Source organism: Neomonachus schauinslandi, chromosome 10, assembly GCF_002201575.2.
Source record: "Neomonachus schauinslandi chromosome 10, ASM220157v2, whole genome shotgun sequence".
Classification (NCBI taxonomy): domain Eukaryota; kingdom Metazoa; phylum Chordata; class Mammalia; order Carnivora; family Phocidae; genus Neomonachus; species Neomonachus schauinslandi.
In genome coordinates, this window is record NC_058412.1 from 122,333,633 (window position 1) to 122,357,531 (window position 23,899).

Here is a 23,899-nt window from a genome sequence, read left to right on the forward strand (position 1 = left end):
AAGGCCTCAGAACAGTGGGGCACAAAAAACCCTTTATAAATAGCAGGTCGAAAACAAATCACATAAGCAGCATTAAGGTTGAAATGTGAGACATTGTAAGAAAATGTCCATGCAATCCAGTGAGGTCAGCCTGTAACAGGGGGCTGGGCTCCATCAGCTCCCTCAGGGAGTCAGGCTTTACCTGAGCTCTGAAAGAGGAGTAGGAATTAAATGGGCAGCAAGGGGGAGGGAGAGCAGTCTAGGCGAAGAACCAGGAGGAACAAAAGCTCTCCGGCAGAAGGAACTAAAGGATGATAAAAGGCCAGCATGACTAGTTCAGAGAATAAAATTCAGGTCCAGGGCAAGAATGGTAGAAAATGAGGCAGAATAGGAGTGTAGGAACCAGATTATGAAGGGCCATTCACTACCTGGGTGATTTGGGACAAGTCACTTTATATCTCTAAGCCTCATTTAACCCGTGTGTAAAATGGAAATAAAACCAGAACGGATCTTATAAGGAAATTAAATGAGTCAATATTTGTAAACTACTAAAACAGTGCCATGTACACAGTGAGAACTATAAACGTTTGCAGACAACATTAAGACTTTTTCTGAAGTACAATGATAAGACATGGAGGGGTCTGAATATGGACAAAAGCGTGGGTGCTGAATGGATAGGAAGGTGGATGGACACAGGGCTAGTAGGTGGATGGGTGACAGTAGCTGAGTGAGTGGAAGAGAAGAGGGATTGTTGAATGGAAGTTATGGTTGGGCTCTAGAGGTGGCTGGCTGGCTGGATGATAGATGGGTGCTTGCATGAGTGGGTAGGTGGGTGGAAGCGTGTTGTTTCAGTTGATGGAAGCATGGGTGATGGGAGATGGGAGTGACTGGGTAAATGGAGGAGACTGGGTGAATGGAAGTGGTTAGGTGAATGAATGCATGGATGGATGTTAAGACTTGGTAGATGGAAGAAGTAGTTGAGTGAATGTGGGTGGTTAGTGAATAAGGGGATGGGTGGGTAGTTGAATGGCTGTCTGGATGGGTGTCTAAGTGGTTGGGTGGATAGGTGGGTAACTGGAGGGTTGGGTGGGTAGAAGGGTGGAAAGTTGGATGGGTGGATGGGGGTGGATGAGGTTGTGGCTGGATGCATGGGTGGTTGTCCAGGTAGATGTCAGAGAGGCTGAGTGACGAGGTTGTTGTCCTCACGGAGGGGTTATTCAGGAGGTTAGTGGAGAAGTTAGGTGAACAAGGGACTGGGTGAAGGAATGGATGACTGGGTGGCTGGACCGGTGTCTGGAGGATGAATGGGTAAACAGAAAGTGGAGTGGGTAGGTGGGGTGAAGAGATGGTTGTTCAGGTGGCTATTAGAAAGCCTGGATGGGGCACCTGGGTGGCTCAGATGGTTAAGCGTCCGCCTTCGGCTCAGGTCATGATCCCAGGGTCCTGGGATCGAGCCCCGCGTCGGGCTCCTGGCTCAGCAAGGAGCCTGCTTCTCCCTCTCCTTCTGCCTCTCTCCCTGCTCATACTTTCTCTCTCTCTCTCTCTATCCCTGTGTCTCAAATGAATAAATAAAATCTTAAAAAAAAAAAAAAAGAAAGAAAGAAAAAGAAAAAGCCTGGATGAATGGAAGGGTTAAGTGAATGGAGGGTTGGGTGAATGGGTGGACAGGAGTAGTTGAGTGGATGGATGAGTGGACAGGTGGATGGATGGACAGGGACCAAAAGTGCCTCCAGTTAACTCTCTAAAGGTCAGGGGGTACCCCTGATGGTGAAAGAAGCAGAACAGGCTCAGAGCCTGGGCCTCCCGGGTCGCCCTGCCCGGAACCCCTACCCCAGCAAGGCCCACCCCGCCTGCGCCCAGCCCGGGGCCTACCTGGAGGCGGCGATCTCGGCCTTCTGGCGCGCGATGGCGGCGGCGCGCTGGGCGCCCTCCACGCTGTGCTCCACCTTCTGGCGGACCTTGTTGCTCTTGAGCGGCAGCACGCGGCGCTTGGTGCCCTTGACCAGCACGTTGTGGCGGTACTTGCCCTCCTCGCGGTGGCCGTCGGGCAGCGTGGTGCAGCCGTAGCCGTGGCGCAGGTTGTCCAGCCACTCGCCCTCGTAGCGGAGGCCGCTGGAGCGCTCGCTCACGCCGAAGCCCGAGCGCTTGTCGTTCTTCCACTCGCCCATGTAGGTCTCGGTGGTGGTGGCGTCGATGTCGGCCTCGAACGGCGCGGCCTCGTCGGCGCCCTCCGCGCCCTCGGCGCCCTCGCCCAGGCTGGCGGTGGACGCGGCGTCGCTGGCGCCCGAGCTGAGGTCGCTCTTGAGGAAGCTGACGCGGCTGCGCTGGCTGCCCAGCGACGTGCGCGACTCGGCGCGCCTCAGCCGGCCCAGCAGCGCGCCCCGCTGGAAGAGGCCGCCGCCCTTGGGCGCCCGCGCCGTCTCGGCGTTGGCCAGCAGGCTGAGCGCGAAGCCGCCGCGCGGGATGGCGGCGGGGGGCAGCGTGGGGCCGTCGGGGGCGGGCGAGGCGGGCGAGTCCGGGGCCACCGTGCCGTTGCTGTGCTCGCTGCGCAGGGACGAGAGCGACGTGCGCAGCGGCGAGCGCACCACCACGGCCATCCCGTAGGGCACGCTCTGGCGCACGCCGTAGCCGTGGCGCATGCCGTTGGTGAACTGGCCCTGGTAGGTCCCTGCGGGCGAGGAGAGGGCGCGTCAGTGGCCGGCTCGCGGGCCCTGCGGGCGCGGGGCGGCGGACCGGGCGAGCAGCGCGCAGGTGGGAGGGCCGGCGAGGCTGGGGTGGGGAGGGGGGCCGTCCGTGACGGTGCGAGGACGTCAGTGGGCAAGCCGGGAGGCGATCACGCAGGGGTGTGAATACTCCCGGCGGTGGGAACGCACAAGGTCACCGTGGGCGAGGCAGAGTGAGGTCGTGCGAGTCCTGTCAGTGTGTGAAGCTGTGTGAGCAGGCAAGACCCTGGAGTGCATGCGGCTAAACGAGTGTGGGAGGACACAAGTGGACGGCCAGGAGTTTGCGCGCGATGGTGTGAATATTTCCGGTGGTGGCCACATGGCCGGGTCACAGTGGGCGAGACAGAGTGAGGTCGTGTGAGTCATATCAGTGTGTGAAGCTGTGTGAGCTCCCAGAGTGCATGCCGTTAAACAAGTGTTCCAGGACATGAGTGGGTGGCCAGAAGCAGTTTGCACAATGGTGTGAATATTTCTGTTGGTAGGAACACAGCTAGGTCACAAGTGTGCAAAATAGGATCTGTCAGTTTTAAAGTGTGAAGTTGTCCAACCAGGCGAGGTTTGGTGAGTGTGAATTTGGGTGAGTGCACAGATTTTGAAACACCCAGGAGAGACTGAACATGCAAGAGAGTGACTGGGCAAGACAGTGAGTTTGTGTGGTAGGGTGAATATTTGCATGTGTGGGAGTGTGCAAGGTAGTGGGAGCATGTTGAATCATGAGTGTGCAAGGCAGTGTGCACACAGAGCGTGACTGAGATCACATGAGTGTGACATAATGGATGTACCATAAGGTCATGAGAGTATTTGAGGTCTTGAGTGTGTAAGGAAAGGCAAAGTTGAGTGAGGGTGCAAAACCATTAGAAATTCAAAGAGTGTGGAGTGGTGTAAGCAGCCACATCTGTTGGTATGTGAGGTTAAATGCATGTGCACAGTCATCCTATTGTGCAAGGTGATGTGCATGTTCAAGCTCATGAAAGGATAAGACAGTGAGTTCACAGAGTAGTGTGAATGCTAGAGAGCATAGGACTGTTGGAAAGCATGTGAGAGTGTGTATCTGTGCAAGGCCATGTGTATAGAAGACTTTTATGGACGTGCATGTCAGTGTCTTTTGATTATACGAGATCATGAGTGTGCAATACAGTGTGTACACAGTGGGGTAAGTGTCCAAGTTCCTGGAGGTGACATTATGGGTGTGTGGGAGGTTCTGAGTGTGCAAAGCTCTCTCAGTGTTAAAGCACAGAGTAATATGTAGCACTTGAGGCTGAGTGTATGAGGTTGTGGGCATTAGGGAAACCGAGACTGTGTGAGACCATGTGTGTGCAGGATAGTGTTGTGTACAAGGAGATACCCGCAGTGGAGGCCCTGTGTGTCCGTTAGTGTGAGCACGTGAGCTCCTGGGAACAACAGTCTGTGTAAGTAGTCCACTGAAAGCCAGGTCCCTGCCTTTGTTCAGCCTAGAACAGTGCCTGCCATAATGTTCACTGAGTTGAGGGAGGAAATTCAGAGCCTTTGTTTTAAACACAAGCTTCTGCTTTACCCTAGTTAACCAAAAAAAACCCAAATGGCCTTCTTCCCAGCAAATGCCCAGCATGGGTAGGGAACTGAAACAGTGAGCCAGGTAAGGGAATTCCTAAGCTCCGCCCAACAGGTGTGCTTTCGGGCCTTTGCACCGGCTGTTCCCTCTCCTTGGAACTCTTTTCCTCCAGATCTGCCTGCACTTCCACAAGCACCCAGGTATTCCCCGATCTACTTCTGTTTTCTATAGTATGTATCCTTTTCTAACATATCATATGACTTAATTATTATATTCATTGCTTTCCTTTCCCCACTAGAAGAGAAGCTCCATGAGGGCAGGGATCTTTCCTGTTTTGGTCTCCAGTGCAGCCCCAACAGCTGGAATAGGGCCTGGCACATAGGGGTGCTCCATAAATAATTTGCTGATTGATTGGCTGAACTTGTCTGGAAACTCCATCTCATTGTGTGACCTTGGGCAACTCTCTTCCCTTCTTAAGGCCTTAATTGCCCTGTCTGTCAATGACGTGTTGGATATGAAACTTTCTAAAGTTTGGCCTAACTTTGAAATGCTGGCTTTCTAGGAATTGGGCACCGTGACTCTGCAGGTCAAGGAGAGTGCGTCCACGTGACTCCACATGCCCGGTCCCTCCCGGCACAGGCTGCTCCAGCTCAGGCCTCCAGTCCTGTCCTTCCCCCAGCCCCTTCTGCATGAAGAAACCCCATTAAGAGTCATGTAGAGTGCCCAGGGCTCATTGAAACCTCTCAAAGGTCCTATCAGGTGGGTCCCAGTGATGATGCTTATTTATGGAAGAGGAAGATGGTGGTCTGAGAGGTTAACTGACTTGGGCAAGGAAGCAGAATCCAAACCCAAATCTGTCTGATGGCCAAAGCTCACGCTCTGAGCCCACAGTTCTCTATCCTGGCTGCCCTTCAGAAGCTCTAAAAAATACCAATTTCCGGACCTCACCCCCAGAAAATCTGGTTTAATTTGCTGGGGAGGGTCCCCAGTTCTTGCAGTCTCTCTGTACAGCAGGCAGGAGCAGCCAGTGGGGAGAGGGACATCAGAACTCCCTTCAATGTCCAGCCATGAAAAACCAATGACCATAGAATATGAACTGTAAAAGGGCCAAAGAGAAGTGGAGAGAGACAGAGAAAGGCAGTATCACTGGGCATTATCTCATAGAGGAAGATATAATTATGATCTCCATTTCACAGGTGGAATGGTTCAGAGAGGTTATGTGACTTGTCCAAAGTCACCCAGTAAGGAAGGAGCAGAACTGGATTTGAAACCAGTTCAAATGGGCATGTGTGGCAATTGCAAAGAATAGAGAAATGAGAGCATGGTGCAGGGGATGATCAAATGGGGAGATGGATAGATGGAAAACTAATATGTTCCCATTTCCAAGCTCATTCCCATGTGGTCACATTGTATGGGAGGCAGGGGGACAGATAAAGATGTGAAGTCCAAGACAAACTGATTTCAGACATCATCTAATCTGGAGAACCTTGAACAAGTTACTTCTGATTCTCAATTTGCTTATCTGGAAAATGGAAAAATAATACCCACTTTTTAGAGTCCAGGGGAAGATTAAAAAGGAGACCACAACAACAAAATAAAAACAACCCAAATGTCCATCATCTGGTAAATGGATGGACAGGTAGTCAGCCACACAGTGGAATACTGGTCAGCATTAAAAAGGAATAGACTGATTGTACAGCATGGATCTCAAAAACACGCTAAGCGAATAAAGCCAGAGATGAACGAATACAAACTGTGTGATTCCAATTACATCAAAGGCTGGTAAAAGCTAATGTAGAGTGAAAGAAAGCAGATCTGTGGTTACCAGGGCTGTGGGTAGGAGGGATCCACTGCAAAGGGACATACGGGAACTTCCTGAATTGACAGAAATGTTCTATACCTTGATGTGCTGGTGGTTACACAGGTGTATGCATTTGTCAAGACTGTACACTTGAAATACATTTTATTGCATGAGAACTATACTGTGATTTAATAATTAATTAATTAATTAATTAACTTTTAAGGAGGAAAAAAAACACCAAAACACAAACACCCCAGTACAGCATTCTGCAAATACCCATCAGGAAATCCTGTCAACTCTCCTTTCCAAGTGCATCTGAAATCCAGCCACTTCTCACCACCCTCACTGCTACTAGATGGTAGCCCAAGCCACCCTTGTCTCTCGCCGGGATTTTCATAATGGTGGGCACGATGGTCTGTTTCCACCCTGTGCTCCTCTATCCATTCCTAGCACACCTATCATGGGGATTCAGTTCAACTGTAATAAAGTCAAAATCACAACACTGCTCTGCCTCTTCTCATTCAGAGGAAAAGCTGAAGTCCTTAGTGATCCATGGACCCTACCTGATCGCATCCCCCTCACTGCTCTGTCCTCATTCACCTCCCTCAGTTCTCCCCTTTCCCTCAGTCCACTGTAGCCACAAAGGCCTCCTTGCTGTTCCTCCCACACATTAGCCACGGTCCTGCCTCGGGGCCTTTCTGTTTGCTGCTCCCTCTGCCTGGAATGTTCTTCCTCCAGAAATCTGCATGGCTCACTCCCAGAGAGGTATTTAATGGTTCCTATAAGACTCACTCAAGGCAACACAGTTAATAAATACACCAAAACTCACATCCATGTTTAGCTGTGCTCCTTCCGCTGTGCTCAGAAGAAAGAAGAAAAAAAAATCTGTGAAAGGAGAAAGTGAACAAGAGTAGAACAGAGAAGATGGTAAACTGGGAGAAAGCAGAAGACATCTAATCTCTGGATTAGACAAGTTTGTGAAATTAAATCAGCCAATCTACCTTTAGCTTAAAGTTGGCATGAGATGGGCTGACATGGTCCCTTTAAGCCCAAGAAAAATTGAGATTGCAACAGGAGAGCGGCTCTTGGCCACCAGTTGGGGAGGAAACGGCCAGGCTATATTAGGAAACTTACAAGCAAGTGGCAAGAGGCACAGACACCCAGGGGAGGCTGGGAGTGATGGGGCCCTGGGAAGGGGGAAAAGCCAAGTGCTGGGCCATCCCCAGCCTGACTCTCTCTAAGACAGGACAGTTCTCCCTGGGGACAGGAAGAATGCATCCGCATCTGAAGAGAGGGAGCAGAAGGACCCCGCCCACAGCCATCTGGCTGAGAGGAGCTTTCTGTGGAAGGAAGTGCCTCCTGATAACCTTTGGGCTGGCCCCCTCACTTGGCCTTATAGACTCTGTGAGACTTCCCACTGCCCACTCAGGGTGAGGGGCAAGATTCTCAGCAGGCTTCAAGGCCTGGTGTGGCTGCCCCTGACCACCTCTCCTGACTCATCTTGAACAACTCTCCAGTCACACTTGCCTTTCCACCTCAGGACCTTTGCACATGCCCCCCCCCCCCCCCAGCATCTTCTCCTCTCTTCCCTTGGCCAACTTCTATTGATATTTCAAGCTTCAGCTTAAATGTGACGTCATCTGGGAGGATTTCTTGAGCCCTACCCCCTGAGTACTGCTACGTGATGTCATGTCGCCCTGTACTTCTTCTTGGTACTTCTCCCAATTGCAGTTAAATAATTACTAAGATCATCTGTTCACTATAAGCCTTTCCCACTGGACTTTGGTTTCCAAGAGGGAGGGAGCCATATCCAGCTTACTCCTGCTACGATTCCAGCTTTTGGCATAGTTCCAGGCCCAAGGAAGCCCACAGTAAATGTCTGATGAATCTGCGTCTTCTCCTCAGTGACACCTTCCCATTCTTCCAGGGGCAGGAACCACATTTTCTTTTTTCCCTCATGCCTCAGCACGTGATAGGTGACTCAGTAGTGACTGGCTGTTCAGGTCTAGATTTAGCAGCCCAAACCCCAGGAATTATTGGGGTACATGTAAAAGTCTTGTGAAGGCCATAACAAAGTTCTGTCCCTCACAGCAGGCTCCTAAATTTTATAAAACCTGAATATCACCTTCTTGCTGCGGTTGCCCTTCTGGTTTAGTATACAATACCCTGGGGTTTTTTTGTTTTGTTTTGTTTTTATTTATTTATTTGACAGAAAGAGACACAGTGAGAGAGGGAACACAAGCAGGGGGAGTGGGAGAGGGAGAAGCAGGCTTCCTGCGGGTCAGAGAGCCCGATGTGGGGCTCGATCCCAGGACCCCGGGATCATGACCTGAGCCGAAGGCAGACGCTTAATGACTGAGCCACCCAGGCGCCCCCAATACCCTGGGTTTTAACCTTCACTCTGACACCAAATAGTTCTAGAACATGCGTGAACTATTTAAGCCTACTGAGCCTCCGTTTGTCCTTCTGAAGATGGAGGTAATGGTATCTATTTCAGATTATTGTTCACTCTTTTATTCGAATTCAGTATTTGCTGTGGATGCTGCATTCTTGGTGTTAGATGCTGGGACACAGTGGTAAATAAGACACACGATCTCTGCCCTCAAGGGGCTTGGAGTCGAGTGCCAGAGAGACTGGATTTAATTGACCATCAGAAATAAATGTGTACCTTGGCCGGTGGGGGAGGATTGGCTGACCACAGACTAAGTGAACCATATGTGAGGATGCTGGCACGCAGTAAGCGCTCCATAAACGTTAGCTTTTTGCCAGGCCAGAATCTTTGCTCAGAAACCTGGCCCAGACAGGATTAACTGGAGAGATGAAAAGGAGCCAGGGAGGACAGAAAGAACTCAGAGGGAGAGAATGAGACCAGCTCCATTTCCCGCCTTGGTCTGCTTGCTTGTGAGAAAGCAGGCTTCTCCCCTGGAATGCCCAGGCTTGGCTGACTTGGCCACCTCTCTGACTCGGGACGCCTTAAAGCTTCTGTCCTTGGGAGGAAGAGAATTTGGGAAGTCTGTTCATCAGCGAGACCTACTTCCACCCTCTAAACACACATGACAGAGTAGCTTATGGAAGCCACATCTATAGCACAAGATCCACCCTCCTGGCCAGAGAGTATGATTTAAATGATGTGGATGCTGGAGTTTTTATAAAGCACCTCTGATGGTTTTAATATGCAACTTGAGTAAGAGCTGTGAAACCTCTCCGCTGACCTCCAGTTAACCAGTGGGCTCCGTTCCTTCGGTCAAACCTGTAACTTTCTGTGCCTGGCAGGTGTTGTGATCCTGGTTGTTACCCAACTGCAGACCTCTCCTGTGCTGATGGAACCTCATTCTGTTCTGCAACCCAGCCTTCCTCCCTGGGCCTTAGAGAAAGGCTCCCTATGCAGGGGTAGATCCTGACTGCTCTCAGCCAGACTTCCTATCTACTCACCTTGCCAATGATCAGATTCAATGTGAGCATTTGATGAAATCCAGCATCAAGACCAGAGGGGCAGCAGAAAAGAGCTCCTCTTTCTTATAAAGAGAAACATGCAGAAACATAGTCTTCTGCTGCTGGGTGTCGCTGCATGTGGAGGTGACCCCTGGAGCTGTGGTAGTCGACTTGGTACCATGCGGGGAGCTACTGAGAACAGAGCTGACGCGATGGATGGCAGAGCAAAATGTGGCAGGAATCTGGGCCCTTGTTGACACTGTTGAAGCTCCAAGTCAACCAAGCCTGAGACTGCCCTACCTCTGGATTCTTCTTTACATGAGATCATAAATATCCTTATTGTTTTAGTCATGCTGTCCAGTATGGTAGCCACCAGACGTAGGTGGCCATTGAACACCAGATTGCAAAGAATTAGTACCCCCCCAAAAAGAATGTAAAATATCTCACTAATAATTATATATTGATTACATGTAGAGATGATAATATTTTGGGTAATGGGTTAAATAAAATATATTATTAAAATTAATTTCACCTTTTTAAATACGGCTACTAGCAAAGTTTAAATTGCATATGTAGCCCACATTATATTTCTATAGAAAGTACTTGTTTAACTCACTTGGGGTTAGGATTTTCTATTACCTGCAGACAAAAAAATATATCCTAACAAGTATAGGTGTCATCATTCTGATTTCATAGTTGGAATAATTCAAACTAAGAATTTAAATGACTTAGTTTGAAAGGTTTGAAAACCCTCACCCAAACCTCATCTCTGAAGGAAGCCAACCATTTCAGAAGCCCAAGGGAAGTCTAGGAGATCCAGAGTCCACTTTGAAATAGAGAAGAGACATGTGGGCCAGATCAGGGATTCTGCCTCCAAATACAGAATGGACACTGAGAACACCACCCCCTCTGGCCAGTGACACCTGCCTATTTCTAGAAGACTGTCTAAAATCTGAACATCAATATCCCTGGAGGACTGAACAGAGATGGAGAGAGAAGAATCATGACTAGCTCCTCTCCGGGGGTGGAGTGGGGGGTCCCTGCTGCCTATGTAAGTCCTGACCTGATAGTCCAGTGTCTTCATGACCTGGTCCCAAGTCACCCTCCTAGTTTTGTCTTCCCAAATCCACCAAAGCCCAGCTTCAAAGCCACCTCCTTCAGGAAACCTTCCTGGGCTATCTTCCTTCCTCCATACTCTCATTGCTTGAGACATTTGTCACTTCTTACCTCCTATGATAGCTATCTTGTCTCTATCTCATCTATTTGGGCTAATAGCCATCCCTAGTCCTTCTCTAAGTTCTCTCACATAGGGTCAGATCTTAGGACAAGATCTTTGGACAGGACCATAGAAGTGTCATCAGCAGATTTCAGACAGGGTTTCAGATGGAGAATGGCAGGTAGGGGACTGATCACCAGAGAGTCCAGGGGTCAGTGGCTCTTGTCCAGGTACACCAGAATTGGACCAGGTAAACCAATACACTTGGTGGTGAACAGGCATGCCCATATGCCACAGATACCTATATATAGATATATAGATGCTCCCGAGTATAGGGGACCCACCCCAGCTTGGCTCTAACCCACCTTGATAAAGACCATGGACCCAGTGTCCCTGAGAAAGCAAGCCAGGCCTAAGACGTCTTTGGGGGCAGCAGAATAATGGAAATTGTTTGGGCTTTGGAAACAGACAGGCCTGACTCTGAATATTGCTTTAATTTCCCCCACTTCTCTTTATCTCCAACTCATCCATCTGGTCCGGGCTGCGCAATTCTCCCTGGTTTACTATAAGAGCATCTTCCCTGATCTCTCACCTCCCCTGATACTTCAGTCCACCCTTTGCTGCTGCCAGAGTCATCTCTTTAATAAGATGTGGATCTGACCAGGTGATCCCACCTAAAACCCTGCAGTGGCTTCTGAGTGCCTTGAGGATGGTCTTGGGTCCTCAAGCAAAGATTGTATGTGAATGATTTGGGGGGAATGCTCTTGGGATGAACATCTATGAGGAAGCAGGATTCAACAGCAGAGGAAGTTGAACTGTTGCAACCAAGGCTTCCACTGAGTCCATGGGGATCTCTGGAGCTGCTATGGCCCTTCAGAGTTGTCCAAGGAGGCTGGGTCTTTGAACTCCTGTATCAAGCACTCATTAGCTATGGGTTGCCCACAGAGCTAGGCAACTCCTTTTGACAGACAACAGTGCCCCACTATGAGCCATCAGCAACCAGCACTCCTGGCAGCAGGTTGGGGGGAAGGAGGATCCTGCTCTGGAGCAGTATCTGAGGGTGTCCGGCAGTATCTACCATAAGGATGAGATCAAACTCTGCACTGTGACCCACAAAGCCCTCATGATCTGGGCCCTGCCAACCCTCCAGCCTCACTGACTCCACTCTTTCTCAGTCTCTGTGCTCCTGCCTTTTCTTGAACACAACAGCCTTTTCTTGTGCCCACCTCCAAGCCTTTGTCCTCACTCCTATTGTCTGGCACTGTGTAGCTCCTGTTACCCAGCTATCCCCTGTTCATCCGTCAGATCTTAGCCATGACACTACTTCCTCAAGGAAGCCTTCCGTGATTAGCAGACCAGATCATGTTCCCATTACACCCATCCACTCTTCTGCTTTCCCTTCAAATTGCTTATCCCACTTGTAATTAACTAGCTGTCCAATGCTGATCTCTGCTGTTAGAACACAAGCTTCTGAGGGCAGGGACCAAGACTGCCATACTCACCAAAGCATCCCAAGCACTCAATGCAATGACTGACACATAGAAGGCATTCAGCAGATACTATCAGATGAGTGCACATGTTCATGGCCTTGGGCACGTTCTCTTTAAGTCTATCTCTGGTCAGTAAAGTAAGCAGTGCAAGTTTACTTTGCAGGGTTGCTGGAGGGTTTACATGGGTTCTCTAGCAGAGATACCAGATTCTCAACAAATGTTGGCTCCCTTCACTTCATGGGAGAGAATTGCAAGGTGACCTAGTTTGCCTTAGATTGAAAGGCTTCCCAAGACATAGGACTTTCAGTACTAAAACCAGGACAGTTCCCAGGCAAAGCAGAATGGTTGGTTACCCTCAATCTGGATGAGAAGGAAAAAATGGGCATTTCATATTAGTACAATGTTCAGTGGTATGCTAGTAGAATAGCTCTTTGGAAAAATAAACAAACAACCCTAATTTGTAGTGCTAGCCAAGTTCCATCATGTAAATATACCCACAGTGGCTAGTCAGGCCACAGTTGAACAGCTAGCTTGCAAAATTTCTGAAAATATAGGGATGGGCTCTCATGAGATGGTAGCAGCTGGTGCCAGACCCCACATGTAATACAGACTGTCATGTTCCCTCCCAATATCTGCAAATGTGTAACACGTTTATAGACAACCTCAACTCGGGGTAAGTGAGACTATTTCAATCCCGAGGTCACAGGTTGGAGTGGCCTTCCAAGACCATCTAGTTCAAGGCAACAAGTAATCTGTCATATGGGCCATCTCTTACCCACCCTGTGACCACAACAGACATTGCTAATCAATCATGATACTGAATCCTAATGCCTTGCTCTCTGGCTTGCCTGCGAGGTGGCACCATAGTCCCTTCCCATGGCTCCCAAATGCTGCTACCTATCAAAGTTCCACTGTCCCTGATTTCCCAGGATCGCTGAGAAGTAACCCAGAGCAGAGTAGTTAGCAGTGTTTGTGACTAGCTCCTGGGAGCAAGGTCAGGTTACAGCGGGTATATGACAAGTCCCCATAGCCTGCAGGGCTCCACCACCCCCACATCCAGAGGCTGCTACCCCAGATGACACCCCACAGCTCATACAAGAAATGGGATTAAACAAGTGACATCACCTGGGTGCTGCCAGTCCTGGGGACCTGTGGCCTGGGTGGAAGTCCCTTCACCAGGCTCTGAGTCAGCTCAATAATCCTGAGAGCCTTGGGAATCAGAAATAATTGGGTGTAGGGCGCCTGGGTGGCTCAGCTGGTTAAGCAACTGCTTTCGGCTCAGGTCATGATCTTGGGAGTCCCTGGATCGAGTCCCGCATCAGGCTCCCTGCTCGGTAGGGAGCCTGCTTCTCCCTCTGACCCTCCCCCCTCTCATGTGCTCTCTCTCTCTCATTCTCTCTGTCTCAAATAAATAAAATCTTTAAAAAAAAAAAAAGAAATAATTGGGTGTAGGAGAGGTAAAAGAAATCAAGGGGAGAGAGTCTGGGTTCAAAGGACCCCACACGGGTCACTCAGGCCTCCTTTCTATGCTCAGGCCTGCCCACAGCCCTCATGCCCACATGGCATGTGCAACAGGCATCTCTCACCCGTAATGTCCAACACCAAGCTCCTGACCTTCCCTCTTTGAACACTTGGCCCATCTCAGGTCAGGGCAATGTCATCCTTCCATGGCTTAGGCCAAAGCCTTGACTCCTCTTTCTCTCACTCCCTCAGTCCAGTCTATCAGCAAAATTTAATGACTCTACCTTCAACACAGATCCAGGATTTACTTCCTTCTCCCCACCTCCGCTGCTACAAGGTGGTGGCCCAAGCCTGTATTCTCACCCGTAAGATTGCAATAATTCGCTTCCCTGCTTCTACCCTTTTTGTATCACCTCCTCTTCCCCAAACAGTCTCTCAACACAGTAGCCAGAGGAATCCCTTTAAACAAGGTCGATCATGTCACTTTTATAGGCCTCATTTTTCTCAGAGGAAAAGCCAGAGTCTTACGATGGCCTACAGGTCTCTGCATACACGGCCCGCTCTCCACACCTTCTCGGCAGGAATAGTGGATGTTGTGCGCTTTTCCCATCAAGGGCCTATACTGTAAGGCTGTCCTGTCATCAACGATGTGAAATTTGATCACTTTGTTAAGATGGTATATCCATAAAGGATTCAAATTAAAAATAAAAGTCATGGGGGCACTTGGGAGGTTCAGTCGGTTGAGTGTCCCACTCTTGGTTTCGGCTCAGGTTGTGATGTCAGCGTTGTGAGATCGAGCCCCGCATCAGTCTCCGCGCTCAGCGCGGATCTGCTTGGAACACTCTCTCCCTCTCCCTCTGCCCCTCCCACCCTGCACTCTTGTACTCTCTCTCTCTCAAATAAATAAATCTTTAAAAAATAGATTAAATAAATTAAAAAATAAAAGTCATAGGGACGCCTGGGTGGTGCAGTCGGTTGAGTGCGGTCCTGACTTCAGCTCAGGTCATGATCTCGGGGTCCTGGGATTGAGCCTGATGTTGGGCTCCCCGCTCAACGGGGAGTCTGCATGAGCGTTCTCTCCCTCTTTCTCCCTCTGCCCCTCCCCCTGCTCATGCTCGCTCACTCTCTCTCTAAAATAAATAAAACTTTAAAAAAATGAAAGTAATAAAAACATTGTATATACCAAACAGAACATTTCCTGCAGGCTGTCTGCAGCCCTCAGGCCTCAGTGTGTCACCCCCAGTATATACTGTCCATATGACAGTCGGCAGCATATGCTTGAATACATCCAGGCACAAGGTGCTCTCTACTTGTCTGGAGGGAAGGGGGTTCTAGAGTTCCCACAGCCCCTGGATCATTCTATGGATTTTGCCAGGTGGGTCTGGGTCAGTCAAGTCTCAGTTATAGAGGAACAAGTAGGGGTCCTGGATGCTTCACTTGTGACCAGACCTAACTGTCCACCTACTCTGTGGCTCTGGCTTCGGAAGGGATAGGAGAGGACAAGGACAGCCCTCTGGCCTACGGCAGGAAGCAACTCTGTCCCGCTCAGCCTGCACCCCAACCTCAACCAGGGCCCTCAGAAAATGAGACTCAACATTCCTCACAAGGGTGTGGCAGCAAGGGCTGGTCCAGGGAACAGTTGCTGGGACCACAGAATTAGCAGTCTCTGGAAACAAGCAAGCTTGATGAATCGCAAGGGCCTGGCCTTGGACAGGAGCATGTGTGCAGAGATTTGGCCAATTGGACACACGCATCACAGAAGGCAAGGCTGCAGAGAAGAAAGACTAATTGTGTCCACTTCCCTGTCTTGCTGAGGGTCCGCTCTGCTCCCCTGGGGTCCCAGATAAAGCCAAGAAGCTGCCGTGACAGCAACTCAGCCGGCTGTCATGCTGGCCCCCTGGCTGTGAACTGGGACATGAGATTTTCAAGATGAGGTTAAATTATGCTGATTCTACATTCGAAATGGAATCGTGCCTGGCATGAGTTCCATCTACACTGGCAGGACTCAAGGCAGAACTAATCGAATCAAAGTCTTAGCTTATTAACTGCTCCAAAGCCAAAAGCTAGTTTCTGTGCTGAAACAGTCTCCCCAAAACAGCTGTGGTTCAGGCCATCCTGAATTAACTCACCCTCTAGACTGTGAAGGAAATGCAGAAAGGGGAATAGTTTTAGCACTTTCTAGGTGCCAGGCGGTATGTGAAATGCTTTTTATGTATTATCTCATTTCATTGTTTCAACCATATTTTGAAGATTTTGACATCTCTAATGAAAAAAAGGAAATGGGAGCTCAGAGAGGTTACGTATGTGCCCACATTCATAGAATTAAGAAGTGGCACAGCTGGGATTTGAACCCAGATCTGGCTACTGTAAGCTGCGAGTGCCCCTGTCAGACTCTCTTAGGACTTCCACACTTGGTTTTTAATAGCAATCAAGAAATTTTAAATTAAAATATGTTCCTTTTAAATCCAAAAAAGAAGAAAAATCCCACTAGAACTAAGAAATTAATTTAGCAGTGTAAAAGGATTCAAAGTCAATGTACAAAAATAATTGCATTTCTATAACCTAGCAATGAACAATTGGAAAAGTGAAATTTAAAATTCCACTTACAGTATCATTTTAAAAACTTATGAATTTTATTCAACAAAACAGATGTGCAAAACACTGAAAACTCCAAAACATTGCTAAGTGAAATTAAAGACCAAATAAATAGGGATATATACCATGTCCATGAATTGGAAGGCTCATTGCCATTAAGTTGTCCTTTCTCTGCAAATTGATAAATGGGTCTAATGCATTATTAATCAAATTCCCATTGGGCTTTTTAGTAGAAATCAATAAGCTGATTTTGTAATGTATATGGAAATGGAAATGACCTAGAAGAACCCAATTGAAAAAAGCGAAGTTGGAGGATTTACTCTGATTTTAAAATTTACTATAAAGCTCTAATAACAAAGGCAGTGTGATCCTGGCATAAAGGTAGACAAACAGATCAATAGAAAAGATACTCCTTTGGAGAATGAATGAGTGAATGAGTGAATGGACGGATGAATGAATGAATGAATGAAGTTGCTTCAGGGAACACATATCCCAGGCCCAGATAATGTGACACTAGGTATTGCGCAGGCCCCTATCCTGGCAAATTCATTTTGCTCCCATGTTCACAGTCAGTTGGGTTAAAATGAGCTTAAGTCATCAGCTTTGGGCAAGAGAAAGAAAATTGGATCCAGAGAGCAGAGCCTTGGGTTTTTTACCCAATTGTCACAGTTAAACATAAAAATACCAACTTTTCAGCATTTAAAAATAATAAAAGCACTAACCACATGGCAAGCCCTATCGTAAGTGCTTTATTCTATCAGGGCAGCATTTAATTCTCTCGACAAGATAGAATAAAAGAAAAAATAGCAAGCACTGCATATAGGAAGGGAAATATTATTTTGTGAGGATTTATTTCAGTTTTACATTTTTGTGTGTGTATGTACAGAATTACGATGTGAAATATCTAATTTATAGCAGGTTGCAACTGCAAAGATTTGAATGCCACTAGTGTAGTCAATGAGTTATTAAGAAGCCTGAATAATATAAGGCATGTAAGATTCTTAGCACAGAGCCTGGTATAGAGTAAAGACACGAGAAGTGGTAGATGCGGTTGTGACCACTGTCAAGGCCCGCCTCACTAGCATCCCCCACCTTTGTCGTTGCTCAGGGCTCTGTGCTTCGAAGGCCCTGCGCTTGGTTTAATGCTCTGCTGTCATTACCTTGAAATTCTTCATGATTTTGAAGAGAGGGTCCTGCATCTTCATTTTGTACTGGGTCTCACAAATCATGTAGCCAGTCTTACTTTGTATAGTTGTTTATCACTTATTAAAATAATGACTTATACTATGAACTATTTTTTAAAGATTTTTATTTATTTGAGAGAGAGGGACAGAGTGAATGAGAGGGAGACGGAGAGAGAATTTGAAGCAGACTCCGCACTGAGCACAGAGCCCAATACGAAGCTGGATCCCACAATCATGACATCATAACCTGAGCTGCAACCAAGAGTCTGATGCTTAACCAACTGAGCCACCTGGGTGCCCCATATACTATGAACTTTTAAATTATTACTTATTACCATCAAATTCAATCTCTGCCTCTTACTAGTTAGAGGACAGTAAGAGAGAATACAGTACGGGGCTCCATCCCAGGACCCTGGGATCATGACTTGAGCCAAAGGCAGATGCTTAACTGACTGAGCCACCCAGGCGCCCCAGTTGTGAAGGTTTAAATAACACATGTTCCATGCCAAGAGTAACACCTGGCACATAGTAAGCACACCAAAAATCAACTATTATTATTATTATTATTATTATTATTATTATTATTACTGGCTTTACGAACAAAGTCCATCTTGGGCCTGGTTTTGTTTTTTGTTTGTTTGTTTGTTTGCTTTTGAGAGAGAGAGAGCAAGGGGTGGGCAGAGGGAGAGGCAAAGAGAGCATCTTAAGCAGGCTCCACACCCAGCATGGAACCTGACGCAGGGCTCGATCTCACCACCCACGAGATTATGACCTGAGCCAAAATCAAGAGCCCTGGACGCTTAACCGAGTGAGCCACCCAGGCACCCCTGGGCCTGGTTTTTCCATTGCACATTTTGGGGAAGGGATTACTGACTAGCTGAGTGCTTCTGGAACTTAACACCAGAGTACTTTGAGAATCCCATGGCTATCTGAGGAAAAACACAGACAGTCCATGCACATAGGCACACATATTGCCTACACGCTGATGGGCCTCTGCCGCCAAGGCCAGGGCTCCAGGTCAAGGACCTCGGAAAGCAAAGATCACCAGTGGCCCTTCCAGGCCTGGAGTCTGTGGGTCTCTGGGGTGGGAACAGCTAGGCAGCCAAAGGAGCATTACTACTTAAGGCCGGGCTGTATGCTTGCTTTGGCGATTTAGGCCCGCAGCTATTTTTACTTTGGCTATATATGGCCAGGGCAGGAAGAGGGCTATAGGCGGGGGAGGGGTGCCAGGCGGCTTACAGCAGGGTTCGGGAGCTTGGGAGTGGGAGCTCCTTGCCTTCACCACCTTCCCCTCCCAGGGGAGAGCTGGAGAGCGGAGGAGAGGGAGAGGCTGCGGCCGTAGGAGTGGCAGTGGCTTCATGAAGTCACTTTAGAACAGTGATTTTCAAACTTTTTTGACCATGACCTGCAGTAAGAAATACATTTATACACCATGTAAGAAACACACGATGCATGTACACACACACATTATGTATGTATATGTATCTTCAGCTGAGCAAACAATACTCTTATGCTCTGTGAAACACTCTGCCTTTTCTGTTCTTGTTCTTTCATTTTTAAAAATGCAGGTCATGACCCACTAAATTGAGGTTACCACCTGTTAATGGGACAATACCTCCGGTTTGGAAAACTGCTGTTTCCTTTGGCTGCAAGGTAAGGTGGGGAGTGGAGGAATGGGACATATTGTCCCTTTGATCAGTACTTCCTAAAACTGGTGATAAGATGCAAGTTTCAGCTTTATCTCCTGGCTGGCAGCACATTCTAGACTTCCTGGCTTTCGTGCACTCTGTTCTCTCAACCTGGAACACTCATCCTCCACCCTTGTCACCTGCCTCACTCCGTACTTCAGAGCCCAGCTTGCCACTTACTCCAAGAAGCCTCCCTGATTGCCTTAGTCTGGTTAGTTGCCCGCCTCTTCATCCCTTAGTCCCCAGTACTTTCCTGCGTAGCACCCGACACCCTATAGTATGATTTCTTGTAGATTGAATGGAAGGTAGGGACCCTTTCCATTCTGTTCATTTCTACACTCCTCCCTCCAGCACTATACTGCTTGCTTCATAATAATCACTCAGTACATATTTATTGAGCAAATTCTTGAGAGTTAATAGTAACTATAGCAACTACCGTTTATTGAGTACCCATTTTTCCCATGAGAAATCTTAGGAGAGATTAGCATAAGTCCATTTTATTGGTGAGGAAACTAAGGCTCCACAATATGCAATAATAGGATAGGCCAAGGTAATAACCCACGGCTGCCCGACTCCCAGCCGTTTCTAATCACAGGATCTTATTTGTCTACATTCTCTTCAGCACTACTCAGGATGGGGCAAAGGGCAGGTCCTTAACAAACCCTCAGGGGACTGATGACAGGTTGATTAAAGAGATTTTCCGAAGCAGTGGCCACATCTAATTTTGGAGAGTTGCACCTTGTGTGTGGCTTGGGAGAGATCTGTGAGAGTTCCAGGGCCCCTGGATGTGGGACTGTCTCATTTGGAAGAAGAGTCTGGGCCTCTGACAAACCAGAGGAGCAAGTCTTCCAGTTAACCTGGCCTGAAGACCTCCCATGCACACCCAGAGTCAAACCCAGGGCTCTGCAAAGCCTACGTGATCTGGCTCACACCCACAGCTCCAACATCAGCCCCTGCCTGTTCCCTTCATCCACTCCATTCCTGCCACCCTGGCGGTCCTGCAGTTCCTCAAGCATGCCAAGTCCAGGTCTGCCTCAGGGCCTTTGCAACTGCCATTCCCTCCCCGCCTGGAAGGTGTTACGCTCTCCGGAGGCCTCCCATCCTGCTTCCCAGACCACGCTATCCAAAAAGTCATCCTCTTCCTTCTCTATTTTTTTCGTACCTTTGCTTGCTCACTGCCCTGGCTCCTGGAACTTGCTGTGGGATGGTGCCTCACACATAGTTGGTGCTCCATAATATTGGTTGCGTGAATGAATGAATGAGTGAATGAATAGGTTTCCCCCCTTTAAGACATATTGGGAAATCAGTCCATAGTTTCTCAGAAATGTGTCTCTATGACTCACACCCAGGCCCCCAACACACACCTTGGTTTGGAGAGAGGAAAGAGGGAAGGAAGGAACATTTGGCCTACTTTGGTACCACTTTGCATAGGTAATTGACACCCCAAAGCACTCAAGGATCATCTCCGTGTTCTAGCCAGAGAAACTGGGGCCTGCTCCCTACTTGTTCCCAGTGCTCAGCGCAGTGTCCAGCATAAACATCCAGGGAATTGAGTTGCACCGAACTGTAGAGGTTCAGCAAACGGCTGAAGGTCACCGAATTAGGAAGTGTGGAGCCAGAATTTGTCCTCAGCGCTGTCCGATCCCAGCCAAGGCTGTGTCGCTTCCACTGTGCCCACAGAAACTCCGGGACACAACCTCACCCACATTCAGACACATTTGAGGGTAGGCCCTTGCCAGACAACCCCCCAGCGGACAGCCCAGTTGGGAGCCCATGCTGTACCTGAGGCCCCTCTGGATAGGCCCACAGGCCTCAGCTTGAGCATAACGTCCCCCGTGGGCTGGTTCATGCTCCTTCCTTCCTGCTCCAGCACAAACCCACTCCCAGCCTGCCCGCTTCCTGCCCTCTGTCCTAAAGAGGGGAGACGAGCGGCAGATACACTATGAATGCCTTCAGACAGACGCCAAAATATTTTCTTTAAAGCAGCTATAGTTTTTGAGTTATCTGTGTCAGCTCCTCTTCCCAGTGGGGCATGTTAAGGAGACTTCAGAGAAGCATCCTGAGCTGGAAGGAAACTGAATGACCATTTAAAGCAGAGCCAGCCAACGTTCCTGTAAATAGATGAATAGTAAATATTATAGGCTTTGTGGGCCAAAAGGATATTATGTAGGGACTTCCATATAATTTCCACATGTCACAAAGTAGAGTTCTACTTTTGATTTTTTCCAAATATTTCAAAATGTAAAACCACTTCCAGCTTATAAGCTGTACGAAAACAGGCATCAGGCCGGTTTGGCCGGCTAAGCTATAGTTTGCAAGTGCCTGATTTAAAGCAATGCTTCTTAAACGTTAATGTATATAAAATTTTCCAGGGGAGCTTGTTAAAACAAATGCCTGGGCCTACCCTTAGAGATTCTGATTCAGATTCAGGTCTAGGTGGGGTCCCTGAGTTTGCTTTTTTAACTGATGGACAGATGATGTTGATACTGCCTGTCTAGTGACGGTATTTTGAGCAGCACCTGACATTCTAAAGCCCATTTTGTGGATGAGGAAACTGAGGCCCAACTAAGTGATATATGCAAAGTCATGCTCAGTGGATGAGGTGATGATATCTTTTCTGCCACTTCCCACAGCTGTTTTGCCACAGAAAATTCCTCTTCATCTCCTTAACCCCCTGGGCACGCTCATGATTTTGAGCTTCTTACTCATTTCTCTCCCCACTCACACCCTCTCTAAAGCAATTTTCCCAACAAGATCCAGCTCAGATGTCACCTGTTCTAAAGCAGTCCCTGACCTCCTCAAATCTAACTTCTCTGCCCCAGCACTCTGTACCTACTTGTGTATGATTGTTTGTCTACGAGTCTATCTTTGAAGCCTTGGGCTGTATCTTATTCCTCTTCAAATCTAACTCTTTTTATGACCTGGCAAATAGGAGGTACCACAGAAATATGCTCTAAACAAAACAATGGATGGATGGATGGATGGATGGATGAGTAGATGGGTGGGTGAATGGATAGATGGGTGGATGGATGGATGAGATGGGTGGGTGGATGGATGGATGGGTGAATGAATAAATACTTCATGATCTATTGCTTGAAAATAATTTTCATGGCAAAGTTGAGATTAGAACCAAATTCTTCTAGAGCACAAGCCAGGGTATATTCCATGGCTGTTTGTCATCCTAGCATGCAGACAGTAGTAGTTAGGTTTTACTGAATGTGTGTTGAGTGTGTTACAGCAGGTCTTGTCCTGAACACTGCTCAACGGCCCTGTTATTAGCCCCACCTTTACTAACGAGGAAATGGATGCTGAGAGAGGCAGGCAGCTTGCCCAACGCCACACAGCAAAGAGCATCCTGGCTTTTCTGATTCTGTGTCACCTTGCCCCTCCCTCTTCCCACCCTCCACCAGTCTTCCCCACTGGTCTGGCTCCTACTAGCTCTGCCGGCCCCAGGCTGGGCTCACCTCCATCTGCATAGGTCTCGGTGCCATAGCCGTCCTGCAGGCCATTGTTCCAAGTGCCTTCATACTTGGCCCCGCTGCTGCCACTCTGCCGAGTTCCGTAGCGTCCCTTGAAGCCGTGCGTCCACTCGCCCTTATAGAGCCAGCGCCCCTTGGTCTCTATGCCCAGCCCATGCCGTTTGCCCTGGCTCCAGTATCCCTCGAAGGTGTTCCCACTGGGCCAGGTGTAGACGCCCGCCACTTCGAAGCCAAAGTTCCAGGAGCCCGAGTATTCGCCCTGGCCCTTGGGGCCCGTGCACAGTCCATGTCCGTGGGCCTTTCCCCCCTCCCAGCCCCCACAGTATGCCCCGCCATCATCAAAGTCAAAGCGGCCCCCACTCATCTCATCGTAGCCCCTGACAGCCTCACCGTCCTCCAGCTTGGGGGAGAGAGGGCGATGGGGGGTGCCAGCGACACGCTCCAAGCACACTCAGGGCTGGGCGCCCCTGACTCACCACTGTGCCCCAGGAGGGAGAAAGCAAGATGCCACCAGAGGCTGAATGAGCCCAGGAGCCAAGTCAGCACTGGGTCGGCTGGTCAGTGCCATGCCTGGGAGGCCCCCACTCAACCAGCCAGAGGAAGGCTGCCAGTTGGGAAGGAAGCAGGAGGGAAAGATTCAAAGTCTCCATAGAGTGTCCCAAGTCTGGCTTCCCTGGAGTCAAAGGAAAAACGGTGTGATCCCTTTAAGAAGCACAGTGAAAGGGGTGGGGTGGAGGGGTCCCCAGACTGTTTCGAAGAGGGTAAATTCTTCCTTGGTGACAGCCCCCAGCCTGAGGCTGAATTCCTGCAGCCGGCTGGCCCCCTTCTCCACCCAGTGGGTGTGCGGGGCTGTCGATCTCCCTGCCGCTGCCCCGCCCCTCTGGATCCTGCCCTCCTCCTGGGATGGAAAGGTCATTGTTGCCCTAACAAGGCCATTGGATCTCAGAAGCTGCTCCCAAAATAACCCCCTGGCTAGCCCAGCCTCCTTCAAAGCGGGAGGGGTGTTTCAAACCGGGCTAGTGCTTCAGACCCAGGGAGTAGCTGGAGGGGCGAGGAAGGGCAGCTGAGAACTAAGTGTAGGCAGCTGGGGCAATTGGATGGGTTTTCTTCCCCCTGGGTAGGAGCTCCCTTCCACCTTCGGGGTCCCCTGAGTCCGCAGGAGGGGAAAGGGCAGAAGGGTCAGGGAGGGGAGGGAAAAGGAGGACTAGCAGAACAGCTAGTCCTGGAACACTTAAAATCCCCCAGAGCGTAGAGGTTGGCAAATCTCAGCCCCACCACCACTCACATGCCCTAACAGGACCTGGGGCTATACCCGCTGCC

General features: G+C 49.0%; 1 protein-coding gene across 1 annotated transcript; it reads right to left on the bottom strand.

The window, feature by feature from the left end:
- Positions 1-1,847: 1,847 nt before the first annotated feature.
- JPH2 (junctophilin 2) lies at positions 1,848-22,943 on the bottom strand. The gene is made up of 2 exons (XM_021689214.1): positions 22,565-22,943; positions 1,848-2,647 (listed from the first exon to the last, which is right to left on the bottom strand). Exons 1-2 carry the CDS (start codon positions 22,941-22,943, stop codon positions 1,848-1,850), a joined length of 1,179 nt encoding a protein of 392 aa, XP_021544889.1.
- Positions 22,944-23,899: the final 956 nt, after the last annotated feature.

What these genes read in the sequence shown, in the direction of transcription:
- JPH2 (XM_021689214.1), bottom strand. Translation starts at nt 22,943, where the DNA reads ATGAGTGGGGGCCGCTTTGACTTTGATGATGGCGGGGCATACTGTGGG. An exon ending in CGAGACCTATGCAGATGGAG is followed by an intron (nt 2,648 to 22,564) that starts GTGAGCCCAGCC and finishes CCTCGCCCGCAG; the next exon opens with GGACCTACCAGGGCCAGTTC.